The sequence below is a fragment of the Rattus norvegicus genome, chromosome 10 (genome assembly GCF_021556685.1).
Source record: "Rattus norvegicus strain SHRSP/BbbUtx chromosome 10, alternate assembly SHRSP_T2T, whole genome shotgun sequence".
Lineage (NCBI taxonomy): Eukaryota > Metazoa > Chordata > Mammalia > Rodentia > Muridae > Rattus > Rattus norvegicus.
In genome coordinates this window covers 93,315,829-93,337,678 of record NC_141543.1, presented here as the reverse complement: position 1 = coordinate 93,337,678, position 21,850 = coordinate 93,315,829, and the positions used below count along the sequence as shown (strand labels likewise).

The window sequence follows — 21,850 nt, the reverse complement described above, 5'->3', positions numbered from 1 at the left end:
CAGCCACCAATCGTCTGAGGCTGTGCAGTATCTTTTACTAGCAGGTCTGGGAGGAGCCAGAGGCTGAGGAAGGCGGGCTAGCAGGCTTAACCCTTTCCTTTCTTCGTTTTTGCTGCCGGACATAGAATCCAGGGTCTCCTACACATTTTACCCACCAACGGAGCCAGAAGCCACCGCCACTACTTACTTGTTGACATGGGATTTAGGAGGGAGAGAGTGTTTCTTCTGCCCTTATGCCATGGACAGAGGCAAGGATCAACTTCCTGCGTCCAGACTAAAATTAGGATCTCGGTCCCTTTCATGAAAAAACAGTCTCGCTCTCTTAAAATTTCTATTTTTCTTGGAAGCAGGTATGTGCCGTCTGAATGCATAACGCTACCCCGAGGCTGAGCCCCTACGGGAGTTAGTGTCCTAAAGTTCCATTGCTTTTCCAAACGGTGTTAGGAAAGGACAAGCGAAGCTTGCATGAGACTAGAATGGAGGACGGAGCAGATTCATTAAGGGGGTGGTCCCATCAGGCTCAGTCCCCCCCCCCTTCTTTTATTAAACATCATCGCCCTTTTAAAGAATTCCTAGGCACCAAGTAACCCACATTGGTCAAGTAACCCACATTGGTCCTTCTCAGAATTCGGGGGGGGGGTGGGTCGTGGGCTTGCGGTGACTGTTAACCACCACCTCCCCGCCCACCTGCCTGCTGCTGGGAGATTACTTTACAGTGGACCGTAGGTTGCCGCGTCCCTTCCGTGTCCCAGCCCTCTCCTTTCTGTCTCCGCCCCTTCGCTCCTAGGAGGCCTTGCCGCTTTAAGAGCACGGCTAGCGATTGACAAGCAATAACCGCGGAGCGCCCGTCTGCGCGCAATCGCCCCAAGCTAGGGGCTCCCCAAAACGCAGGTAGGTATTCTCAGGCCCCTGGGCCAGCACCCACCTCAGAACCCTTGCCTCCTTTTCGACCTAGCACCGCACTTGGGGATTCTGTTCTCCAGGTCCAAACTCCGGGCCCCCTTCCCCAAGTCGCCCCCCTCCCTCTCCAGCTGCAGCACTCCGCTCTCTGTGTGTGATGCCGGTGGGGGGAACCGAACCTCTCATCCCAGGGATGCTGGTTCCCATGCTAGGGATGAGGGCTCCAGAGGGACACCGGACACAGAGATGCTGAGCTGAGCGGAGCACAGGTATTTGCGCGGCCTCTCCAGGGTCTGTGTCAGGTTTGGGCGCCGGGTGGGGGGGCGACTTTGGATCCCGGCATTACGTAAGAGCCGTGCTGCTGGCGTTTCCGGCCCCGGGGGAGCTAGACTGAGATTGTGCTGGGTCCCTTGGCACCCTGCACCCCAAGAGGTCAACATCTCAGTCTTTCCTGAGAGAGGGTCCTGGAGAGATGCGTTCTGCTAACCTAGAGTACCAGAGGTTGCAGGGTCTCGGAGCCAGGGTTTAGGGCATAGGGCTTCCAGAGGGAATCGGTACCAGAAGAGAGGAGCCAGGGTCAGAAAGTTAGGTCAACTAAAGGGATAGTGGGGAATGAAGATCTGGGGGGGGTATGGGGGGGGGAATCATTCAGTGACCTCATCCCCCTAGTCTCGGCGGGCGCGCAAGCAAAGAGCCTCCTTTGATGGCTCGCAACACGCCCCCTCCTTCCTAGGTCCTAGCGCCCAGCGGGTTAGGGCTGACTTGGAGGGGCGGGGGCAGTCTGATTGTGAGTGCGGGCACGTCCGCCGGCTCCCTAGACCCCATCCTCCGGCTCTCAGTTATGTACAGTCCTCCTCATAACCCTGCCCGGCTCCAAAGTGCCTTTGTTAGGCGTTCCTCTTTCACACCTCTCTGAGTCGGCACCGATGGAGGGAGGCGGGTGGGAGGTTGGAGGAAACCTCTCCCTTTGAAGCTGGCGGGCTTCACCTACACACCCGGGGTATGGGGGTTGGATAGTTTGGTGGCGGATGTGCGTGTGGAGGTGGGAGTGGGAGAGCTTTAGGTTTAGGCTTTTGGACGCCGCGGTGCCGGTTCCGTGATGACTGGGCCTGGGGACCTTGGCACAGAACCAGGCTAGCTTGCCTGGCACTGCCGTTCTCCTGTGGGCACAGGCGGCCCCTCCCTCTCAGAGGCTTGGGTGGGGGTGGGGCAGAGCGAGCCGACGCCGTGGGAACCAACTCCTCAGGGAGCAAACCCAGGCTCACTGGGCAGGACTCCTGGGCCTAGGGTTTCTTACAGGATCCTTCCCGGCTCTTCCCCGTTTTCCCTGCTCCAGGAAAAGAGGAACCCACAGCAAGCACCTCTAGTAGGGAGCGTGGCCCAGGGCCTGAGAAGCTGCCCCCGCTCTCTAGGAATAAGAACAGGGGAGTTGGCAGAGGGGACACCGGCTGGCACAGTGGAACCTGGCCATTTCTCCTAACCGGTAGTGCTAGCATGAAAAGAGTCCCTCTCTGCAAGTTCGATTCTTCTGCAAAAGATCCAGGAGGAAAGGGAACCATTTGGTTTCCAGAGCTGTCATTATATTAGGTCTGGGGGGGGGGGGAGAGAGAGAACAGAGACACAGACAGAGAGACAGACAGAAACAGACAGAAAGACAGAGACAGAGGCAGAGACACAGAGACAGAGACACACAGAGAGACAGAGAAGAGAGAAGTGAGAATTTATTATTAAAACCAGTAGGGGCTGGGGATTTAGCTCAGTGGTAGAGCGCTTACCTAGGAAGCGCAAGGCCCTGGGTTCGGTCCCCAGCTCCGAAAAAAAAGAACCAAAAACAAACAAACAAACAAACAAAAAAAACCCCAAAAACAAAACAAAACAACAAAAAAAAAACCCAGTAGTTGATCCTCCAAGAATTATTTTAGATTGGCGAGGGGAGAGGCTGGAAGGATGGATGGAGTGGTCCTGTGGCTCTCTCTCTGGGGAAGGGGAGCAGGGGAGGGATGCAAAAGGCATTTAGTCTTAAAGTGGGCACTGCCAGTTGCTTCCCCCTACTCCCCCACCCTTGCTGAGAGCCACTGCTTCCTGTTGTCATGGCAACTAGGGAATTAGGGTTTTATCCAGTAGTACATGCCCAGGAAGGCAAGGGGAGAAAGAGTGGTGGGTCACCCTGTTCTCCTTTCCAGGGCTGGTGAAGGAGCAAATCTCAGCTTGGGAGACCCTGGGATGGGGATTTAGGCTGCAAACTCCATGCCTGCTTCTGGCTACTGCCTTGCACATCTCCCTGTCCCAGCTCTGGGCAAGGGGAGGGAGGAGAGAGAGAGAGAGAGACAGAGAGAGAGAGAGAGAGAGAGAGAGAGAGAGAGAGAGAGAGAGAGAGAGAGAGAGAGAGAGAATGGCAGTAGGAAAGGAAATGTCTGTCAGCTAGACACCAGTGTTCACCCCACGGTTCTAGGCCTGGGGCCTGGAGGCACAGAACGGACTTCATTCCTGTTCTCGTGGAGCTCATGGTCCTGGAAAACTTTCTGATGTTTGTTCAGGACTCATACTTGATTCTCCTTCCACTTTAAGAGAGAACCAGAAAGAATATTATGTTTTGTTTGTTTGTTTTTGAGATGACTTCTCTATATGTTTCCCAGGCTGATAGGGGATCAGGGGACCCTTTCTGCCTTGGCCTGAGTGGCTGGCACAGGTAGGCATTATCATGCCCAATGAGAAAAACTTATTTCGGGGGCTGTGGTGGTGCACACCTTTAATCCCAGCCCTTGGGAGGCAGAGGCAAGCGGATAGAGATCCGAGAGTTTGATGCCAGCCTGGTCTACAGGGTGAGCTCCAGGACAGCCAAGGCTACACAGAGAAACTGTCTTGAAAAACAAAACAAACAAACAACAAACAAAAACAGAAGAAAAAAGAAAAAAAATTGAGTCACAAAACCTAGGTTTTCACTGTAACTCTACTTTACCAGCTTTGGGGCCTTAGGGAAATTAATTAACCTCTCTGATCCTCCCTGGCTCTCCCACCTCTGAGAAGGGGCATGCTACTTGCCCTTCTTGCTGTCCAGAGCATTTGGAGGTTACTCTTGAAATCCAAGTTTCCGTTTCTCGGCAGTACTACCTTCCTACCTTGTGGCTGTTCGTGAAGAGGATAGATACCCCTCCGAGTCTCTCACGTCCTTGGCTTTGCCCTGGGCCTTCTCAGCCTTCTCTTTCCTCCTCTAGGAGACTGACTTCAGAAACCCTCACTGGCCCCGTTCACCATGCCGGTTGCTGCCACGAACTCTGAGTCTGGTAAGAAGAGGTTAAAGCTGTCAGTCTACCTCAGTGGTTCTAAGATGGGGGCTGGGCAAAGATGGAGGGGGTGGATACAGCAGTAATAGTTCATCCCTCCCTAGTCATAGCACACGTGGTCATTCGAGGTCATTCAGTCATTCAGGCTGCCTCCTCACTGGGGGTAGGATAGAACTGGGGAAGATGTGAGCTTGCTCCAGTAGAGCCCCATATCGTAGCATGACTCACCTGACCGTGCTCCAGAGACGGTGCATGCTGGAGCTGGACAGGGACACCATAGCAGCAGCCACCACCACTGTGTGTTTTTATGACATTGACCCTGTAAGCCAGGCGTCAGCCATCTCTGACTTGTTTCCTGTGAGGAGAGGGAGGTGACAGGATGGGATGGATGGTTTTGACTTTGCTCCTAGGTCTCCCAGACTCTGGTGACAGCAGTGGGCCCTCTTCATAGACACACACCTTCATCCATGCTCCAAAGTCTGCACCCCATCCCAGTGGTTCCTGGGTCCTCGAGTGTTTCCCAAGACCCACCAGGTTAAGGTTCCATGTCCAGAGGCTCTGAAAGGGTTCTGGCTACAGCTATGAGAGTCCCTGAGAGATCTGAATTCTTCACAACGGATCCTGCTGCTCCCTCTGCAAGACACTCCAGGCTCTCCCTTTGGATGCATTCTTGTCCCTACCCACTGAGAAAGTGAAAATTGCTGTGTGTCAGCCAGAAGCTAAGCTGTGACCCCTTTGACCCCCAGAAAGGGCCCCTTTTCCATGGCTCATAATGTCCCCCCTGTTTCCTGGAGGGATCATGATTTTTCTCTTGCCATGTGGCCTCTCGCCCCTGCTCCACCGATCAGGTACCCCACTCTAAGCTGCTTAGGAGTTAATGAGACCCATCCCTGATCCTGTGATTAAAAGGCCTTTCATCTGGGGCTGTTCAGTAAACCTATTAATAGCGCCCGGCAGGGCTACACAGGGAGACACTTCCCAGATGCAGGCCTTTTGGTGGGGGCTGATAGGGTAGGGAACCCATGCCTGCTTTTTCAAACACCTCCTGGGGCTCCATTTCCCTAGACACAGTGCCGTAGGTTGCTCTTTGCTTCTGTGTCTAAAGAGAGAAATACCACGTGCTCCCCTCCCTGAGCCAGCCTTCTGCTGACTTCTTAGCTTCAGAATCTAAGAGTGCACCTTGCTTGTGGTGCTTTGAATGAAACCGGCCCCATAGGCTTACGAGGAGTGCCACTATTAGGAGGTGTGGCCTTGTTGGAGTAGGTGTGGCCTTGTTGGAGTAGGTGTGGCCTTGTTGGAGTAGGTGTGGCCTTGCTGGAGTAGGTGTGGCCTTGCTGGAGGAAGTGTGTCACTGGGGGGTGGGCTTTGAGGTTTCAAATGCTCAAGCCAGGCCCAGTGGCTCTCTCTTCCTGCTACTTGCTTGCCGTTATCTGGTAGATGCTATACTTTCCATGGGTTTGACAGAGAGACAGCTGTGCCCCTCATCTGAGGTTGGGCACCCTTTCACCGTCTCCTCTTTTTTTCCCTGGGACACTTCTGCAAAGGTGAAACTGGCCAGGTCCTCCTGTATCCCTTCCCCCATAGATCAAAATGGTCCTTATTATTATGGGAGGACTCACCCTTGCTTAAGTTAAGGAGAGTTTGGGAAGCCGTGTGTGTGTGTGTGTGTGTGTGTGTGTGTGTGTGTGTGTGTGTGTGTGATGTCACACACAGGCAAGGAGTTTGGACATCTCGTGCTCACCTCCAGCCCTTTGTTTTTGTTTCTTCTTCCTTCAGACTGCTCATTCACTCGTTTCTTTCCATGAATCAAAGTGAGAATGCAGACCTGCTTTCTGATGGAGCTGTCCCTTTAAATATCTCTGCCATCCCTGGGTTACTGTCCTAATGTGTAATCCCGCCTGCTGCCATGACAACCAGGGGTGCAAGGAGACATGGTGCCACTCCTCTGGGAATGGCTGACTGGAGGTGGCAGCAATAGCAGCAGCAGTGCCTGAGTATTGGCGTCATGGGTACACGTGGGATACACATGGGGGTACAGGGCCTGGGTAGCGTCCTCTTGCCCACTTTTATTCTTGCTGCATAAATGGACTCTTACCTGCCCCCCATCCTCACTTTCCAAGGCGCCTGGCTTGCTCCAGGGCATCACTCCTCACCTGGTGGATAATGTTGGCAAAAGGGAGAAGCTATTGCTGAGATGGGTTCGAGAGCTATGGCCTTTACTGCTCCGTGGATATACCACCATTCAGTCTTTCCTCCCATCCCTGATCCCACTGTGCTCCAATGGATGGCATCTGAAGTTAAGATATTTGCCTCTTATCAAAATGTTATTACTACAACTACCAGGGAGAAGGTAGTTCTTTAGGGGTTTCTTTGGTAGAAGGGGTTATTGTAAATAAACTAGCCTGGAGTTGGGGAAAGGGCGGAGGGGAGAGAGAGGGAGAGAGAGAGAGGCGGGGGGGGGGAGAGAGAGAGAGAGAGAGAGAGAGAGAGAGAGAGAGAGAGAGAGAGAGAGAGAGAGAGAGAGGAGACTCAGCATCAGGTGTAAAGGAGGGACATCTCTAAAAGAGAGATACAGGAGCAAGATGGGAGCCAAGCTCTGACCGCTACCTGGGATTTCTGCACGGGCCGAGAGGGAGGTCCCAATCTACAGGGATTTACTCAAAACTCTTACTTCCCTCAAACCCGACCTCATCACCACCTCCCTACCTGCACCGGCACTAAGTGACAAGGATCAGGCCAGTTTAGTAGGACTATCTCCTGCCACCGCCCTCCTCCCACCCATTACCGCCCCCTCCTCACCAGCAGGCGGGCTTTGGCCAATCAACAAGGCGGTCCGGGAGGCGGAGCCTTGCTATTGGCTGATCCTGCAGCGCTCCAGGAGTCCCGCCTTCTTTAGCTCAGCCCGCGTCTGGCTGGGAAGGCGCCGACCTCGCGGGAGAGACTGTTCTAAGACTGCCAAAGGGGTCGCCATGGCCTGCAGCCCAGGCAGTGAGGCTTCCTTGGAGGGGATTTCCCTGGGCTCCTCTGAAGAAGCAGAGCTCCGCAGGGAAGGTAGGAAGAGGTGGGGTGGAGAGGCAGGGGAGGGGTACTCAGCCTTTAACTGACCCTCCCATAGTGGGCTCTGGAGCACCTGGGCAGCAGCGTCCGTAGGGGAGATCTGGATGCCCAGCCTGCCAGGGGAGCTGATCTAGCAGAGGTCACCACTCCCCACTGGCACAGTCCCCAAAACCCAACAGCTGTTTGTCTAGGAGAGTCAGTGAGCGGGGACCTGGGACTGTGGGCATTTGGCAGAACGGAAAGGGCTCCTGACTTGGGACATTGAGAGCCCAAGAAGGACCTTGTAAGTCTCAAGACCTTGCAACGCCCAGGCTGGGAGGAGGGGTCTGGAGACAGGCTGTTAAAAGGTGGGGAGGAGGAGTAGAAACGAAATGGGGGCTCAGGAGCCCAAGCCATCTTCTCCAAGCTCCAGTTTTAGGGCCCCTTTCTGCCCACCCTCACTGTTTGGAGGAGGGGAGCTCCGAGCCTATTTCCCCACTCCCCCCTCCTCCAGGATTAGGAGGCTGTTATGCAGATGTAGGCGTGGGTGGTAGAGTAATGATACCCCCTGCCCATCTTTGCTCCCAGCTGGGCACACTCCTTTTCTCCTCTCTTCCACCCCCTGGAGCTCCCTCCCACCTTAACCCAGGAGCGAAGGCAGCCTCCACCCAGATCGCAGGGGACAGTGTCAGGTGTACTGATGTCCTTGGCTGTGTCTCATCTCAGGCTGAGGGTGCTCATCCTTGGGATGATGTGACTTTTGACCTCTGCCCTTGGTACCCAAAGCCATCCCAGAACCCAGGGTGCTGGTTGCTCCACCCCTGCTAGTATTCCAAGCTTCCGTTTTTTGACTTTTAATGGTTTGTTTTGTTTTGAAGACAGGGTTTCTCTGGGCAACCCTGGCTGTCCTGGAACTCGCTCTGTAGACCAGGCTGGCCTCAAACACAGAGATCCACCTGCCTCTGCCTCCTGAGTGCTGGGAGCCAGTTTGGACTTCTTATTCTGCATGAGTTTCTAAAGAAGGATGTCTGTCAGAGCGGGAGGGAAAGACTGAGGGTGGAGGTCAGCGAGTTCTGCACTGTCACTCTAAGTTAGTGGCATATAGCTTGGGCTGGTCTAGCATTGGTCCTGGCCTTCTGCATTGGTGTCTGCTTGGACTCAGGGACATGCTCTGCCTTGCCCCTTAGCCCGCCAGCTACAGGTGGCCTAAGCCTTTGGTGTCCACCCATTGAGAGTTTGAGTGGGGAGTTTGCTCCTTTGGAACTGGGCAGACTCTGGAATGGGATCCTTACCCCTGCTCCTTGGTCTGATTCCTGCTGCTGGTAGCCCCCTACCTGTCCAGGCTGACATTGCTAGGGTGGGAAAAAAAAACCAGATGAAGAAAACAGCCACCTGTCCCTAGGATCAATGCCTGAGGCATGCAAGGGCCTGGGTGTTTATGAGGGGGGAGTAGAAAGTGCTTGCTGTTGGGTGACTTCCATGGGGGTAGGGGTGGCAGGGTCTGGGCTGGATTTTGGTCTTCTTAGCATCTCACCGCCCCTCCCCCCAGCTATGCAGCAAGTCTTGGACAACCTGGGATCCCTGCCCAATGCCACTGGGGCTGCGGAACTGGACCTGATCTTCCTTCGAGGGATAATGGAAAGTCCGATAGTCAGATCCCTGGCCAAGGTATGGTGCATCGGGGAGGTGGGCGGTGTACCTGGGAACCTCAGGGGATCGTAGGAATTGGGGCATGTGGCAGAAGCCACCTGGAAAGGTGTGGGAGGGTATCATGCCTGGGTGATGAACCTGAGGGAGCAGGTAGAGGAGCATCTGCTGCACCTGGCTGGTGAGAGGTGGCAGTGGCAGGTGGGGAAGAGCTCGCCTGTGTGCTGGCTTCTCCAGATTGGTCCTGCCCACTTCTCTGCCTTTGGGTGTTTGTGCTTGTCAGGTGGGAGGCAGGCTCAGTAGAAAGAGAAAATTATAAGGATTTCGTGGTGTCGTTTTAGGAGCAGATGCACGCATGCTTGGAGTGTGTAAGGACAGGTGTGTGCCTGAGCCTGGGGTGTGGGGCCCTGCAGAGGAGGCCTCCTGGAGGAAGGGCTGGTGTGCGTGTGGTGGATGCAGAGAGGGGCGGGTATCCTGGGCCACAGGAAGAGCTCGGGCAGAAACATCCAAGTGAGAGGTGGTTGGATGTGTAAAGCTGGAGCGTCAGGTGCTAGACAAGGACAGAGCTGTGAAGATGGTAGCAGGCTATAGAGGGCACTGGGGACGGAGCCTGCGGCCTCGGACGTTTACCTCAACTACCAAGCAAGCTCTGTACATTTCAGGCAGGAAGGGACAGTGACATGGGTGTTTATAGGAGCCCCCTCTCTGGCAGCCACAGGGAGGATCACACAAAAGGTTTCAGAGCCCAGCGAGAGACCACATGGTAGGTAGAGGCACCAGACACTGAGATGGGACAGCTCTCCTCTCTCCTAAAGAGGTAGAACTTGTGTTTGGGATGGGATGGGACACCCTGGGGCACCCAAGGTTTCACCCTAAGCAGGGGAGGCTGGTGTTGGCTTTAGCAAAGAGAGTAAGCACAACAGTAGTGAGATCATCTTCTGTGGGGAAGGCGGTGCTCATAGGCTGGCCTGGAGGGTGCTGGGAAGTCAGGCTGATTACTGGGAAATCTGAGCAAAGGCAGGCATTTTCTCCCTTGGGATTCAAGGGTCAGGGCTTGAGCAGGGGAACATTGAAGGGGAGAGAATCTAGAGAACCGGGACAGTCCATGGCAGGCACTGGTTTCTCAGGGTGGGGCAGCTCAATCCCTAGGCAAAGAGGAGGAAGAAGGTAGTTTTGATCCAGGCCACAGATGTGGGTGGATCCATGCAGGAAGCCTGAGACTGACTTGTATGGCATGACTTCTGGGGACCGGGTCGGGAGGAGGAGGAGGTAAAAAGGCAGGGGAAAATCCAGGTGAAGGTTGGGGGATCCCTTTGAGGTTTCGAGGTAACTGGGGAATAGGGGTGGTGTAGAGACGGGAGAGATGGCCGAGGTCAGGGAGGAGAAGGTAGGAAGGAAAGTGTTTCCTAGGAGGGCAGTTCTGGGGATGGTGCGACCAGACTGGGTGTGGCTGCTATAGATGGGTCTGTTCTTCAGGGGTGTCCTGGAGGAGAAGGCTGTGGTATGAGTGGACATGGCTATGCACACCTGAGTATCCGAGGCAATGACAGGGAATGAGACTAAGGCAAGATTTAGTCTTGTGGGAACAAGAGTAAGGCAGCAGGGCCTTCAGGAGTGAATGGTGGGTGGGTTATAGGGCAGACAGACAGCATAGAGGGTGATGGGGGTTCCTTATTTTTTCCATGTGTGTGTGTGCGTGTGTACACGTGTGTACATGTGTGTGTATAAAATGTGTGTACACCTGTGTGTGCATGTGTGTATACAATGTGTGTATACCTGTGTGTGCATGTGTGTATACAATGTGTGTACACTCGTGTGTGTACATGTGGGTGTATACAATGTGTATACACTTATGTGTGTGTACACGTGTATGTATACAATGTGTTACACATGTGTACGTGTGTGTATACAATGTGTGTACACCTGTGTGTGCATGTGTGTGTATACAATGTGTGTACACTCGTGTGTATACATGTGGGTGTATACAATGTGTATACACTTATGCGTGTGTGTGTGTGTATGCACGCATGTGTGCATATGTTTGTGTGTGTCACCCAGAGATTGAAATTGGGTATCTTCCTTAACTGCAAACCCAGGGACCCTTCCCTCTCCACTTCCCCAGCACCGAGATTCCAGAGGTGAATCTCACTGGCTAACTTTTTACCTGTGTGCTGGAGATCCAGGCTCAGGACCTCATGCTTCTACAGCAAGCACTTTACCCAGGGAGCCATCTGTCTAGCCCCGGGTGGTAGGTTTTCTCTAGGGTCTGTGGGGACTCTGTCATGGTATGGAGGTAGCTGAGGTGTGGGGAGTGGAGGTTAGCTCCTAGGCACACACCCAGCCTACACTGTTGTCCAGCAAGAGGGAGGCTGAGACAGGAGGATTATGAGTTTGATAGCCTGGGCTACATAGTAACACCCTGTCTCAAAGAACAAAATAAGAGCCAAATGTCAGAAAGTCTGAGAAAGGGATGGAGAGAGGGCTCAGTAGTTAAGAGTACAGACTGACATGGACTGACCCTGGACTCTGACCCCATAGGTAGCAATGAATATCCTAGTAAGAGCACCAGTGGAAGGGGAAGCCCTGGGTCCTGCTAAGACTGAACCCACAGTGAACTAGTCTATGGGGGGAGGGCGGCAATGGGGGGAGGGTTGGGAGGGGAACACCCATAAGGAAGGGGAGGGGGGAGGGGGATGTTTGCTCGGAAACCGGGAAAGGGAATAACACTCGAAATGTATATAAGAAATACTCAAGTTAATAAAAAAAAAAAAAAGTACAGACTGCTCTTCCAGAATTCCTGAGTTCAAATCCCAGAAACCATATGGTGACTCACACCCATCTGTAATGAGAGCTGGTGACCTCTTCTGGCCCGCGGGCATACATGCAGGCAGAAAGATGTATACATAATAAATAAATAAAAAATTAAAAAATCTGAGAAATTCTGGGGAATGGAAGGAACATCGACGAGAACACCATTCATTTATTATTTAAAGTCAGAATTCAGGTATACTCTGAGGCCTGGGGCAGGAGGATCGCTTGAGCCCAGTGCAGGGCAGGCCTAGGCAACACAGTGAGACTCTGTCTCTTGACAGAGAAGATGAGGGTAGAATTACTTGTATTTCAAAGGTTGAGCACATAAGTTCCATTCAGGCAGGAAGGTTTGTCTGCCTGTGTAGTGTCTCCCAAGCCTAAAACAGTGCTTGGCTCATAAGTGGTATTTACTGAGTGGATACATAGAAAAGATTGAAGAAAATAATGTAACCACTTCTTGAACACCCGTTTCCATGGTGATATATATAATATATATACATATATATTGTATGTATTTTGTTTGTATGTGTATTTGTCCGTGGGAATTTATGCTATGTGTGCTTGGGTGTCCACAGAGGCCAGAAGAGGGCATTAGATCTCCTGGAGCTGGAGTTACAGGGGGTTGGGAACCATCTGATGTAGATGCTGGGAACTGGACTCAGGTCCCTCTGCAGAAGCAAGAAGTGCTTGTAACTGCTAAGCCCCTCTCCGGCCCATACTCTTTCCTGTGAAGAAATAAAGATGCTAATGTTACAGTTCATCCCTTCCTCTCCCTTCTCCCTACTGCAAGTAAACACGTGTGACATTATTTCCCAGGATTCTTGCTTTCCTTGTCTGTATATGGGTTTGTGTAGCCCATATATAGCTGCTAATGATATTCCATTTTTATACATGCCTTTAAATTTCCCATAAATGGAATGGTATTATAATCTGCTTCTGTCCTTGAGATTTCTAGTTCATGCAGAGAGGAAAGTTGTTGATCCAAGAACAGATAAAGATAGCGGATTCCCCTGAACTATCGGACACTAATTCTGACAGATGTGGAGTACCGAGTTTGGTAGCTCCCTTTCTGGGAGTTGAGGGTGTTAGTGTGGGTTTTCCCCTGTAGAGGACAGCACTGTTGTAAACACCCTGATATCCATGTGTGTATGCACAAGGGTGACACGTTCTCTGGGTAGACTTGGCAGGGGAAGTGCTGAACCCATGAAGTTCTGAACCTCAACATCTGTAACCTTCTGAAGCTGAGTTCAGAGTTGTGCGTGACATCTTCTATGGGTCACAGGGTCAGGTACTCAGCTCCCTGCAAAGTGTGACTTCAGTGAGTAACACTCCTTCCCCAGTGGCCTTGCCCAAGGGGACAGATCTCCAGAGTGTCATACATTTTCTTTTTTTTTTTTTCTTTTTTTCTTTTCGGAGCTGGGGACTGAACCCAGGGCCTTGCGCTTGCTAGGCAAGCGTTCTCCCACTGAGCTAAATCCCCAACCCCATACATTTTCATTCATTCATTCACTCACTCACTCACTCACTCACTCACTCACTCATTCATTCACTCACTCATTCACTCACTCATTCATTCACTCACTCATTCACTCACTCACTCACTCATTCATTCACTCACTCATTCACTCACTCATTCATTCACTCACTCACTCACTCATTCATTCACTCACTCATTCACTCACTCACTTATTCATTCACTCACTCACTCACTCATTCATTCACTCACTCATTCACTCACTCATTCATTCATTCACTCACTCACTCATTCATTCACTCACTCATTCACTCACTCACTTATTCATTCACTCACTCACTCATTCATTCACTCATTCATTCACTCACTCATTCACTCATTCACTCACTCATTCACTCACTCACTCACTCATTCATTCACTCACTCACTCATTCATTCATTCACTCTCTCATCCTTTCATTCATTCACTCACTCATTCATTCTTCCTCTCGTCTATTTAATAGCTATCTACTGGACACCCAGCATACACCAGTGCCTAAGGGTTTTTATTGCTGGGAAGAGACACCGTGACCAAAGCAACTCTAATAAAGAAAATCTATAATTGGGACTGACATACAGTTCAGAGGTTTAGTTTGTTTTCTTCATGGTGAGGAAACATGGCCCTGTGAATGCAGACATGGTGTTGGAGAAGGAACTGGGAGTTCTACATCTTGGTCCACAGGCAGCAGGGAGAGCTTCAGAGACCTCAAAGACCTCTCTCTAGTTACACACTTCCTCCAACAAAGCCACACCAACTCCAACAAGGCCACACCTCCTAATAGTGCCACTCCCTGTGGGCCTACGGAGGGGGGGGCATTTTCATTCTAACCACCACAACCAGGCACACAGCACCAAGATAAACAGCAAATGAACTGGAGATAATTTGTTCTCCTGATAGCATCCAAGCCTGTCTTCCTCTTCCTGGTTCCCACAGTGCCTCAGTCCCAGAAGGTCACATGCAGCCTAGTGACAAGTTACCAATGTACTGGATCAGACCTTAAAGTCCTCTCTCTAGAAATGTTTGGAGCATAAGCTGGTCAGACTGTCCTTCCAGAAAATTCTGGGTATGACACTCGGTGCGTAGAACTCTACAGAAGATACTAAGGACATTTGTTCAACTCAGAGATCCACTTCACATGAAAGGTTAGGTTAGTTTGCTGAGGGCATCCAGTGACTTCTCTCGTCTGGTTCTGAAACAGAAGTGGAATCTTCAAGAAGAACTTTCAGAGTGGTAAACACCTCCCACCTCTGTGTGGGTGACCTTCAATGTGGAACTTTATCGTCAAAAGTCATTACACCCTCCACTTTCCAGCATGGGCTTGACTGGGACACTGGGATCTACTTCTTAGCAGTTTTAATGACTATGTAGCCATAGGTGATTTGTGAACCAACAGACAAACACCGTAATGAAATATTTAGCTGTCAAATCTTGGTTCTCCTGAAGAGGTAGCCAAGAGCTCCCAGTTTAACCCAGTGGGACCAGGTTTGTAGTAGTTAGTAACCTGCCTCCTTCCTTTGCCTTGGACTTGACTCTTGTCTCTGAAGATATGGGAGAAGTTTGGGATGGGTAGAGCTGGTGCCAGGGATAGGGAACCCAGAGAAGTGAAGTTCTGAGGGCAAGCAGCTCATGAATCCAAAGGCTGGCTGTAGAGAGCAGGTGGCAATCCCGGCAGGTGGCTGACGTCTGGGGGTAGGGGGTGGGGGGCGACATGGATCCAGCAACAGGTGCTTCAGTAGCAGCCAAGGCCAAGGTGAGAAATCCAGGACAGTGGCATTTAGAGATCAGAAGAGTTGCTAACAGCAGGCTCACCGGGCCGCAGGGAGGCATGGGAAGACAGTGTTTGAACCAGTGCAGGTGCTGGAGAACCAAGAACAGCGGTTGAAGTCAGAATACACCGAATACACCCCCTTTCCTCCCCACCGCTGGCCTTTGGGTTTCCACAGCATGATATCTTAGTGGAGAAAGAACATATTCTGAGTCATGGTTTCAGAGTAGTCTATCCTCACAGGGAGGGCATCACTGAGTTCCTGGTGGTGAGAGCAGGGGATGAAGGCTCCTTGTGTCACTATGTGCCAGGAGCCAGAGAGCAGCTGCAGCTATAGGCTGAGCTGTAACTTACTTTGTTTCTTTCTTTGTTTCTTTGTTTGTTTGTTTAGTTTCTTTCCTTCCTTCCTTCTTTCCTTTCTCTCTCTCTCTCTCTCTCTCTCTCTCTCTCTCTCTCTCTCTCTCTCTCTCCCTCCCTCCCTCCCTGCCTCTTCCCGCCCCCCTCTCTTTCTTTTCCAAGATATAGCCATGACTGTCCTGGAACCTGCTCTGTAGACAAGGTTGGCCTCGAACTCACAAGAGATCTGTGCCACCACTGCCTAGCCTGGGCTGTAACTTTCAATGGATCGGCCCTAGTGTCTTTTACTTCTGTCAGGTCTTCCTCCTAAAAGCTCCGTAACCCTCTTAGGTAGTGCAAGCACACGAGCCAGTGTGGGGCACTTCAGGTTCAGACCCTAACCGTGTGGTATGTCTGTCGGTCTCTGAAGGCATTGATTGTCTCTTCTGAGAAGTTAGGAGAGCATCGCCTGCTTGGTAAGAGAATCGAGCGCGTGTGGGCAGTGGCTCGATGTACGGCCGTGGAAGTGTTGCTATGGTGTGGCCTTCGCTGTCAGCCTGAAGTTCCTCAGAGGGCTTTGTCCCGTGGTTAGGCTGCAATGGATGAGCTGGCAGAGCAAGCCCAGCCTCTCAGACGATGAGGGCACAGGGAAGCCAGTAAGATTGGCGACAAGGGTGTGTGGCAGGGGGGAAGGTGTGGCAGTGGAGTACCCCGAAAATCACTTAGCTTTTGCCACATCCCAAACCACCCACTGTGCTGTGGTTTAGTTCTCGTGGTTTTGTGGGCAGGTTGGGTGGCTTTTCCGGCCCGGGCTTGTTCATCTGGTGTGAGCTGGGTGGTCTAAGATGGCCTCACACACATGTCTGCTGTCTCAGCTTAGAAGACTGCAGTGCCCAAGATGATTGGATCTCTCCATAGTTTCTTAGCCTCTAGGACGGTGGCCCCATCTTCTTCCCCTGGCCATTTCTCCAGCAAGGGAAGACAAGTTCCGGCGGATCGTGGCTACTGCCAAGCCTCTCCTTGTTTGCATGGCATTTGCTAGAGCCCCAGTAGCCGAGTCACGCTTGCCGAAGCCCGATTGAAGTTCTGGAACTTGGCTTCCTGGCGTTTGCTTCAGTTCTTGAATTTAATTATGAGCCCCAGAGTTCAAAGGAGAATTCTGTCCTTTGCCAAGATCAGAACACTCGGAGCAAGAGGGTGGGGGTAGAGCTGTGCAGGGAGATGACTGTGGCAGGTCTGTGGTTTGCAGCCTGCTGTGCCGCTGGTTCAGGAGTTGGCAGGCCCAGCCTGCGAGTGTTTTACCTACTATCAGCCGGCCAGGCCCCTGGTGCCGGCTTCTGGACCCTGCTTTGCTGAGGATGCATCCAGTGCGTGTGCGTGTGCGTGTGCGTGTGCGTGCGTGTGTGTGTGTGTGTGTGTGTGTGTGTGATGACTGACAGAGCCTAGGCTGACCTTGAACTCACTGCAGAGCAGAGAGTGACTTTGAATTCCTCCTTTGATCTTCCCGGTGCTAGGATTATAGGCATGCACCCTGGGCCTTGTTATGTGAGGCGCTGGGATCCCCACAGCTCCCTGCATGCTAGGCAGGGGCTCTACCACCTGAGCTGCATGCCCGTCCATGTTGAGCATGATTTGAGATCCCAACGATACGTGCTTACCACGGACACTCAAATCACTCTCCTGGGTCCCAGCTCCGGTGTGTCTAATGCTGCTCTGTGTACACCAAACACTTCTACAGAAAGTAAGAAGGAATCTTTTTGGGGAAAGAGATGGCTCAGCAGTTAAGAGCACTTAAGTCTGGCAGAGGACCCTGGTCTGGTTCCTAGAACCCACACGACAGTTTGCAATCACTTGTAAGGCAGTTTCAGAGAACGCAACCTTTTATCTGGCTGCCTTAGGCACCAGGCACACATACATACGTGAAGGCAAAATGCTAATACATATAAATAAAAAGAAAATAAGTCATAGGGCTGGAGAGGTGGCTCAGCAGTTAAGAGCACGGACTGCTCTTCCAGAGGTCCTGAGTTCAATTCCCAGCAACCACATGGTGGCTCACAACCATCTGTAATGGGATGCTCTCTTCTGAAGTGTCTGAAGACCAACTTCAGTGTACTCACGTATAAATAAAATAAGTACATCTTAAAATAAGTAAGTCATAAAAAAAAAAAACCCTTAGGGGTTGGGGATTTAGCTCAGTGGTAGAGCGCTTGCCTAGGAAGCGCAAGGCCCTGGGTTTGGTCCCCAGCTCCGGAAAAAAAAAAAGAACAAAAAAAAAAAAAAAGTAAGTCATAGTAAAACATACTGAGTAAAAAGTAGCAGGTAAGAATAAATTTTCACTCAGTAAGTAAATTTTCATACTAGGTGAAAGACAGACAAACAGCCCCCAAGCTAGGCTCCTAGGCTTTTACATATACAGTATGATTCTCTTTTTCTAAAGGTAAAGATGGCTACACATTATATTTACTTTAGGACGGTGTAGGATCCGTACAGATGGAATAGAACTGAAACCAGGAAGCCAGGGAATCATGGCTGTGGGATATGGTGGGCAGGGCCTGTGGTTACATAGAGGACATTGTCCATTGACGCCTAACCGCTGTCCGTAAGCCAATTGCGAAGACTTCATGAACTCGGCACTGCGAAGCCAACCCCGAGTTCCTGCGGCCTCCGGACGTTTGTTGGTTGAATGGGACAGAGGCGGACAGGGTTCGGCGCCGGCGAGCCAGCTGCTTTTCGGCCCTCGGAAGTGCTTGCTTTGTATTTAGTGGTTCTGTGGTCAGACTTCTCTCTGGGTCACAGACGTTGATCTTAGGACTGCCTATGGGTAAGATTCCAGGCAGAAGCGATAGGGATAGTCAGAGTTGTCTAAAGGAATAAAACTGGTAGATATTGTATATACATATGTATGTGATATGTGATATATGGCATATATCATATATGTGAATACACACACACACACACACACACACACACACACACATATATATAATTCTACCACAACCACATTCCTGGCACCTAAATGCATTTGCTCCTTCTTGCAGCTCAGCGTTTGGGCTTCCATATTCCCAGCATTGGTCTTGGGCAGAGAGGTGACCGGGAGCTAGGGAAGCCGCCTCTCTCAGGCTCCGTGGACTGTGCTAAGCCCAGCGATTAGGCTCCGGGGGTGTTCAGCCTTTATAGGTTTGTTTCTGTCTCACCATGCAGCTCCTATGTCCCTCCAATGGTCACACCCCTTTAACAGGAACATTGCCAAGCCAAGAGGGAGATGGGCCATTCAGGTGGTCATGTCCGGTGCCATTCCCTGCCCCTGTTTGGGGAAGAGAAACGGAAAGGAGCTTTGAGGCCATGTTGTTGGTCGCCAGTCACCAGGCCTTGTATCTGTGTCCTTCATTCCTCTTTGAATCTCTTCTATGAGATGTTATTAAAGTCTCATTTCAGAGAACTGACTCCAGCAAATTGTCCTCTGGCCTCTGCGTGCACTCTGTCACGCTCCCCCAAATAAGTAAAATGTAATAAAATCAGCAAATGTAATAAAAAAAATAAGATATTCCCGTATGAAGCTGCGTTTGGTGGCTGGCTCAGGGGTGCCTGTGATCACAGCACTTAAGAAACTGGGGTGGGAGGGGCTCACGAGGCGAAGAGTCTGAGGCCAGCACAGCAATATATTAGAGCCTCACCCCTAAAACAGACAGACAAGCAGAACTGCCTCACCCTGTGGGCTTAAAACACATTGTGGAATTTTTAAAGAATGTGTTGAGAGAGAGCCATTGCCCATCAGTCGTCTGCCACACAGTTTACTTCAGCATGGGGTAACTCACGAGCTGGCTTCATCCACACCTCCACCTGCCTGCCTCTCTCCGGAAGCCAATTTCTTACATTGCCAGCTTTAACTCTGGGCATTTCAGCATGCACATCAAAGACAAGGATTCCTTTTTTCTTTATTTACTTTTCCAAGACACGGTTTCTCTGGGTAGACCTGGCTGTCCTGAAACTTGCTGTGTAGACCAGGCTGGCCTTGAGTTCACAGAGATCCGCCTGCCTCTGTCTCCCAAGTGCCGGGGTTAAAGGCACGTTCGTGCCTCATGCCCAGTTGAAGATATTACTATTATCAGACCTTAAAATGGAACGGTAATTCAGTCAGGTGTCCTGTGTGTATTGTGCTGTTTGTGTAGGTGGTGTATGTACTCTGTGTGTGACTTTGGACACCGGTATGAAGCCGGGAGATTGATGTCTGATATCCTTTGTCCACTTCTACATTTTTTGAAAGATGCATTAATTTTTTTTTTCTTTTCTTTTTTTCGGAGCTGGGGACCGAACCCAGGGCCTTGCGCTTGCTAGGCAAGCGCTCTACCACTGAGCTAAATTCCCAACCCAAGATGCATTAATTTTTACTGTATGCACACATGTGAGTGCCTGCATATATGTCCGTGCAACATGTTCCTGGTGCCCAAGGAGCTAGAAGAAGAGAGCACCAGGACCTTACGAAACTGGATTTAGAAGCAGTCATGAGCCGCCACGTGGGTACTGGGGAACCAAACTGGGGTCTTCGGCAAGAGCAGCGGAGTCATCTCCCCAGCCCTTGGTTTTTCAGAGAGTCTCTCACAGATGCCAAAACTCATCAGTTTGGTGAGTTTGGCCAGGTTGGCTAGCCGGTGAGCACCAGGAATCTGTGCATTCCCCTGTTACCTCCCCATCCCCATCCCTCACCCTCAGCCCACCCTCCCGCCCCAGGCATGGCGGTGTCACAGGCACAGGCTCCATTTCCACCTTTTAACAGTTAGTCTTGGGCATCTGAGTTCGGGTCCCCATGCTTGCGCAGTAAGAACTTTGCTGGCAGCCATGTCCCCAGCCTCCTGTTGTGTGGTTTTAATGAATACCATTAAGGAATCCTGACGGTCGTTTTTTGAAAGATATCGAAGTAGACCCACAATTCACACCGTACATCAGAATAAACTTCACGCAGATCAGAGAATCTAAGTGTGAAACTGTGCATCCTGGGGGGGAAAAAAGGTGTGTGTGGGAGCCACCCCTCCCACCCTGGAAATTCAGATTCATGAGAGATTAATAAATTCGGCTGTATTAAACATATCTTTTGCAAGGCAATGCTACCATAGACAGAACTCAAAGATAAATGACAAGCTAGAGGGAAATGATTTGCAAAAGATGTCACAAATAAAGGGCTAATCTTCTCAATATAGAGAGAACATTTAAAAATGGGAAAGGGGAAAAAAATCAAATAGAGAAATTTGGCAAAAGACATGAACAGACAGTTCACACCAGAAGATACACAGATGGTCTTTAAACACAACGAGGAGATGCTTGGCTGCGCCTGTAATAAGCAAAATTGCAAATTAAGCCGCACCGACCGATCGTTTCCTATGGGAGTGACTGGCAGGCACTCAGAACTTGATCAGTACGGGGAGGAGCTTTGGGATGCTGGTGGGAGAGGAAGTTGGCCACAGCTCCAGGGTAGCCAAGACATCTGCTTGACCCAGACAGACTTCCAGTCGTGTATGTAGGACTCTCCATGGAGAGTTATCGTAATGGAAACTGTGAATATCGACTACCACAGAAATGGCACACGGAGACCAGTGAGATGCCTTAGTGGGTGAAGTGCTGACCATGCGAGCTTGCTGACCCGAGGTTGATCCCTGAAACCCAGGGAAATGTGGAAGGAGAGATCTGACTCCGTGAAGTTGTCCTCTGATGTGGCAGACTGGCACCAACACACACACACACACACACACACACACACACACACACACACACACACACGTTTTTTTGTTTTTTGTTTTTTTTCGGAGCTGGGGACCGAACCCAGGGCCTTGCGCGCTTGCTAGGCAAGCGCTCTACCACTGAGCTAAATCCCCAACCCCAATAAAATGCAGTTTAAGAACAAACAATACACACAAGGAGCAGCAAGCACTGAGAGCCGGCCTTGGTCTCTGAATTCCACTCTCTAGACAAAGGACCCTGTTCCCTGGAGAGGCGGCTGGTCCCTGACCTGGGTTAGGGGAATTTTTTTTTTTTTAGGGGAATTTTTAAGTGAGCATATATTGTGGTGGAAGAGGGTGCTCTCGGATGGACGGACTCCTGTCCACAAGACACGGGTATGGATGGACGTATTGCCCTTGGAGGAAATGGACCAGGGAAGATAAAGCTGGACTTAGCTTCACAGCACACAGCCGAGATCCAGCACTTGGGAGGCCGAGGCAGGAATATCGGAATCTGAGGACAGTCTGGGATACATGGCAAAACTCTTTCTCAAACACAGCTGGCCAAAGCTCAAACCCCAGACAGAAAGAGATATTGATAGGAGATATTGATGGAGATACATAAAACCCACTGAGTAAAATGTCAAAGGAGGGGGTGGGGATGGGGGATGGGAGGAGAGACGACTCATGACTCTCCTTCCCCAGGGTCTGCGGGGATCTAGGCAGATGATTGCCGAGGGGGTTTTCTTCAGTGATAGGCACTGGGGAAGTGCCCCATGCCGCTCCCCCATAAGCCTCTATGCCATCCTGTGGGTGGAAACACCTCTGTGGCCTGCACAGCAGATA

At 51.1% G+C, this 21,850-nt stretch overlaps 1 protein-coding gene across 4 annotated transcripts in view; it reads left to right on the top strand.

The window, feature by feature from the left end:
* Positions 1-795: 795 nt before the first annotated feature.
* Positions 796-21,850, top strand: part of Mpp2 (MAGUK p55 scaffold protein 2) — a 32,392-nt gene continuing 11,337 nt past the window's right edge. The window contains exons 1-4 of one of the 4 annotated variants that reach the window (XM_087574756.1): positions 796-891; positions 4,116-4,184; positions 4,595-7,235; positions 8,770-8,888. In XM_087574756.1, the coding sequence (XP_087430882.1) occupies positions 7,154-7,235; positions 8,770-8,888 (201 nt within the window). In that variant the 5' untranslated portion in view covers positions 796-891; positions 4,116-4,184; positions 4,595-7,153. 4 annotated transcript variants of the gene reach the window in all.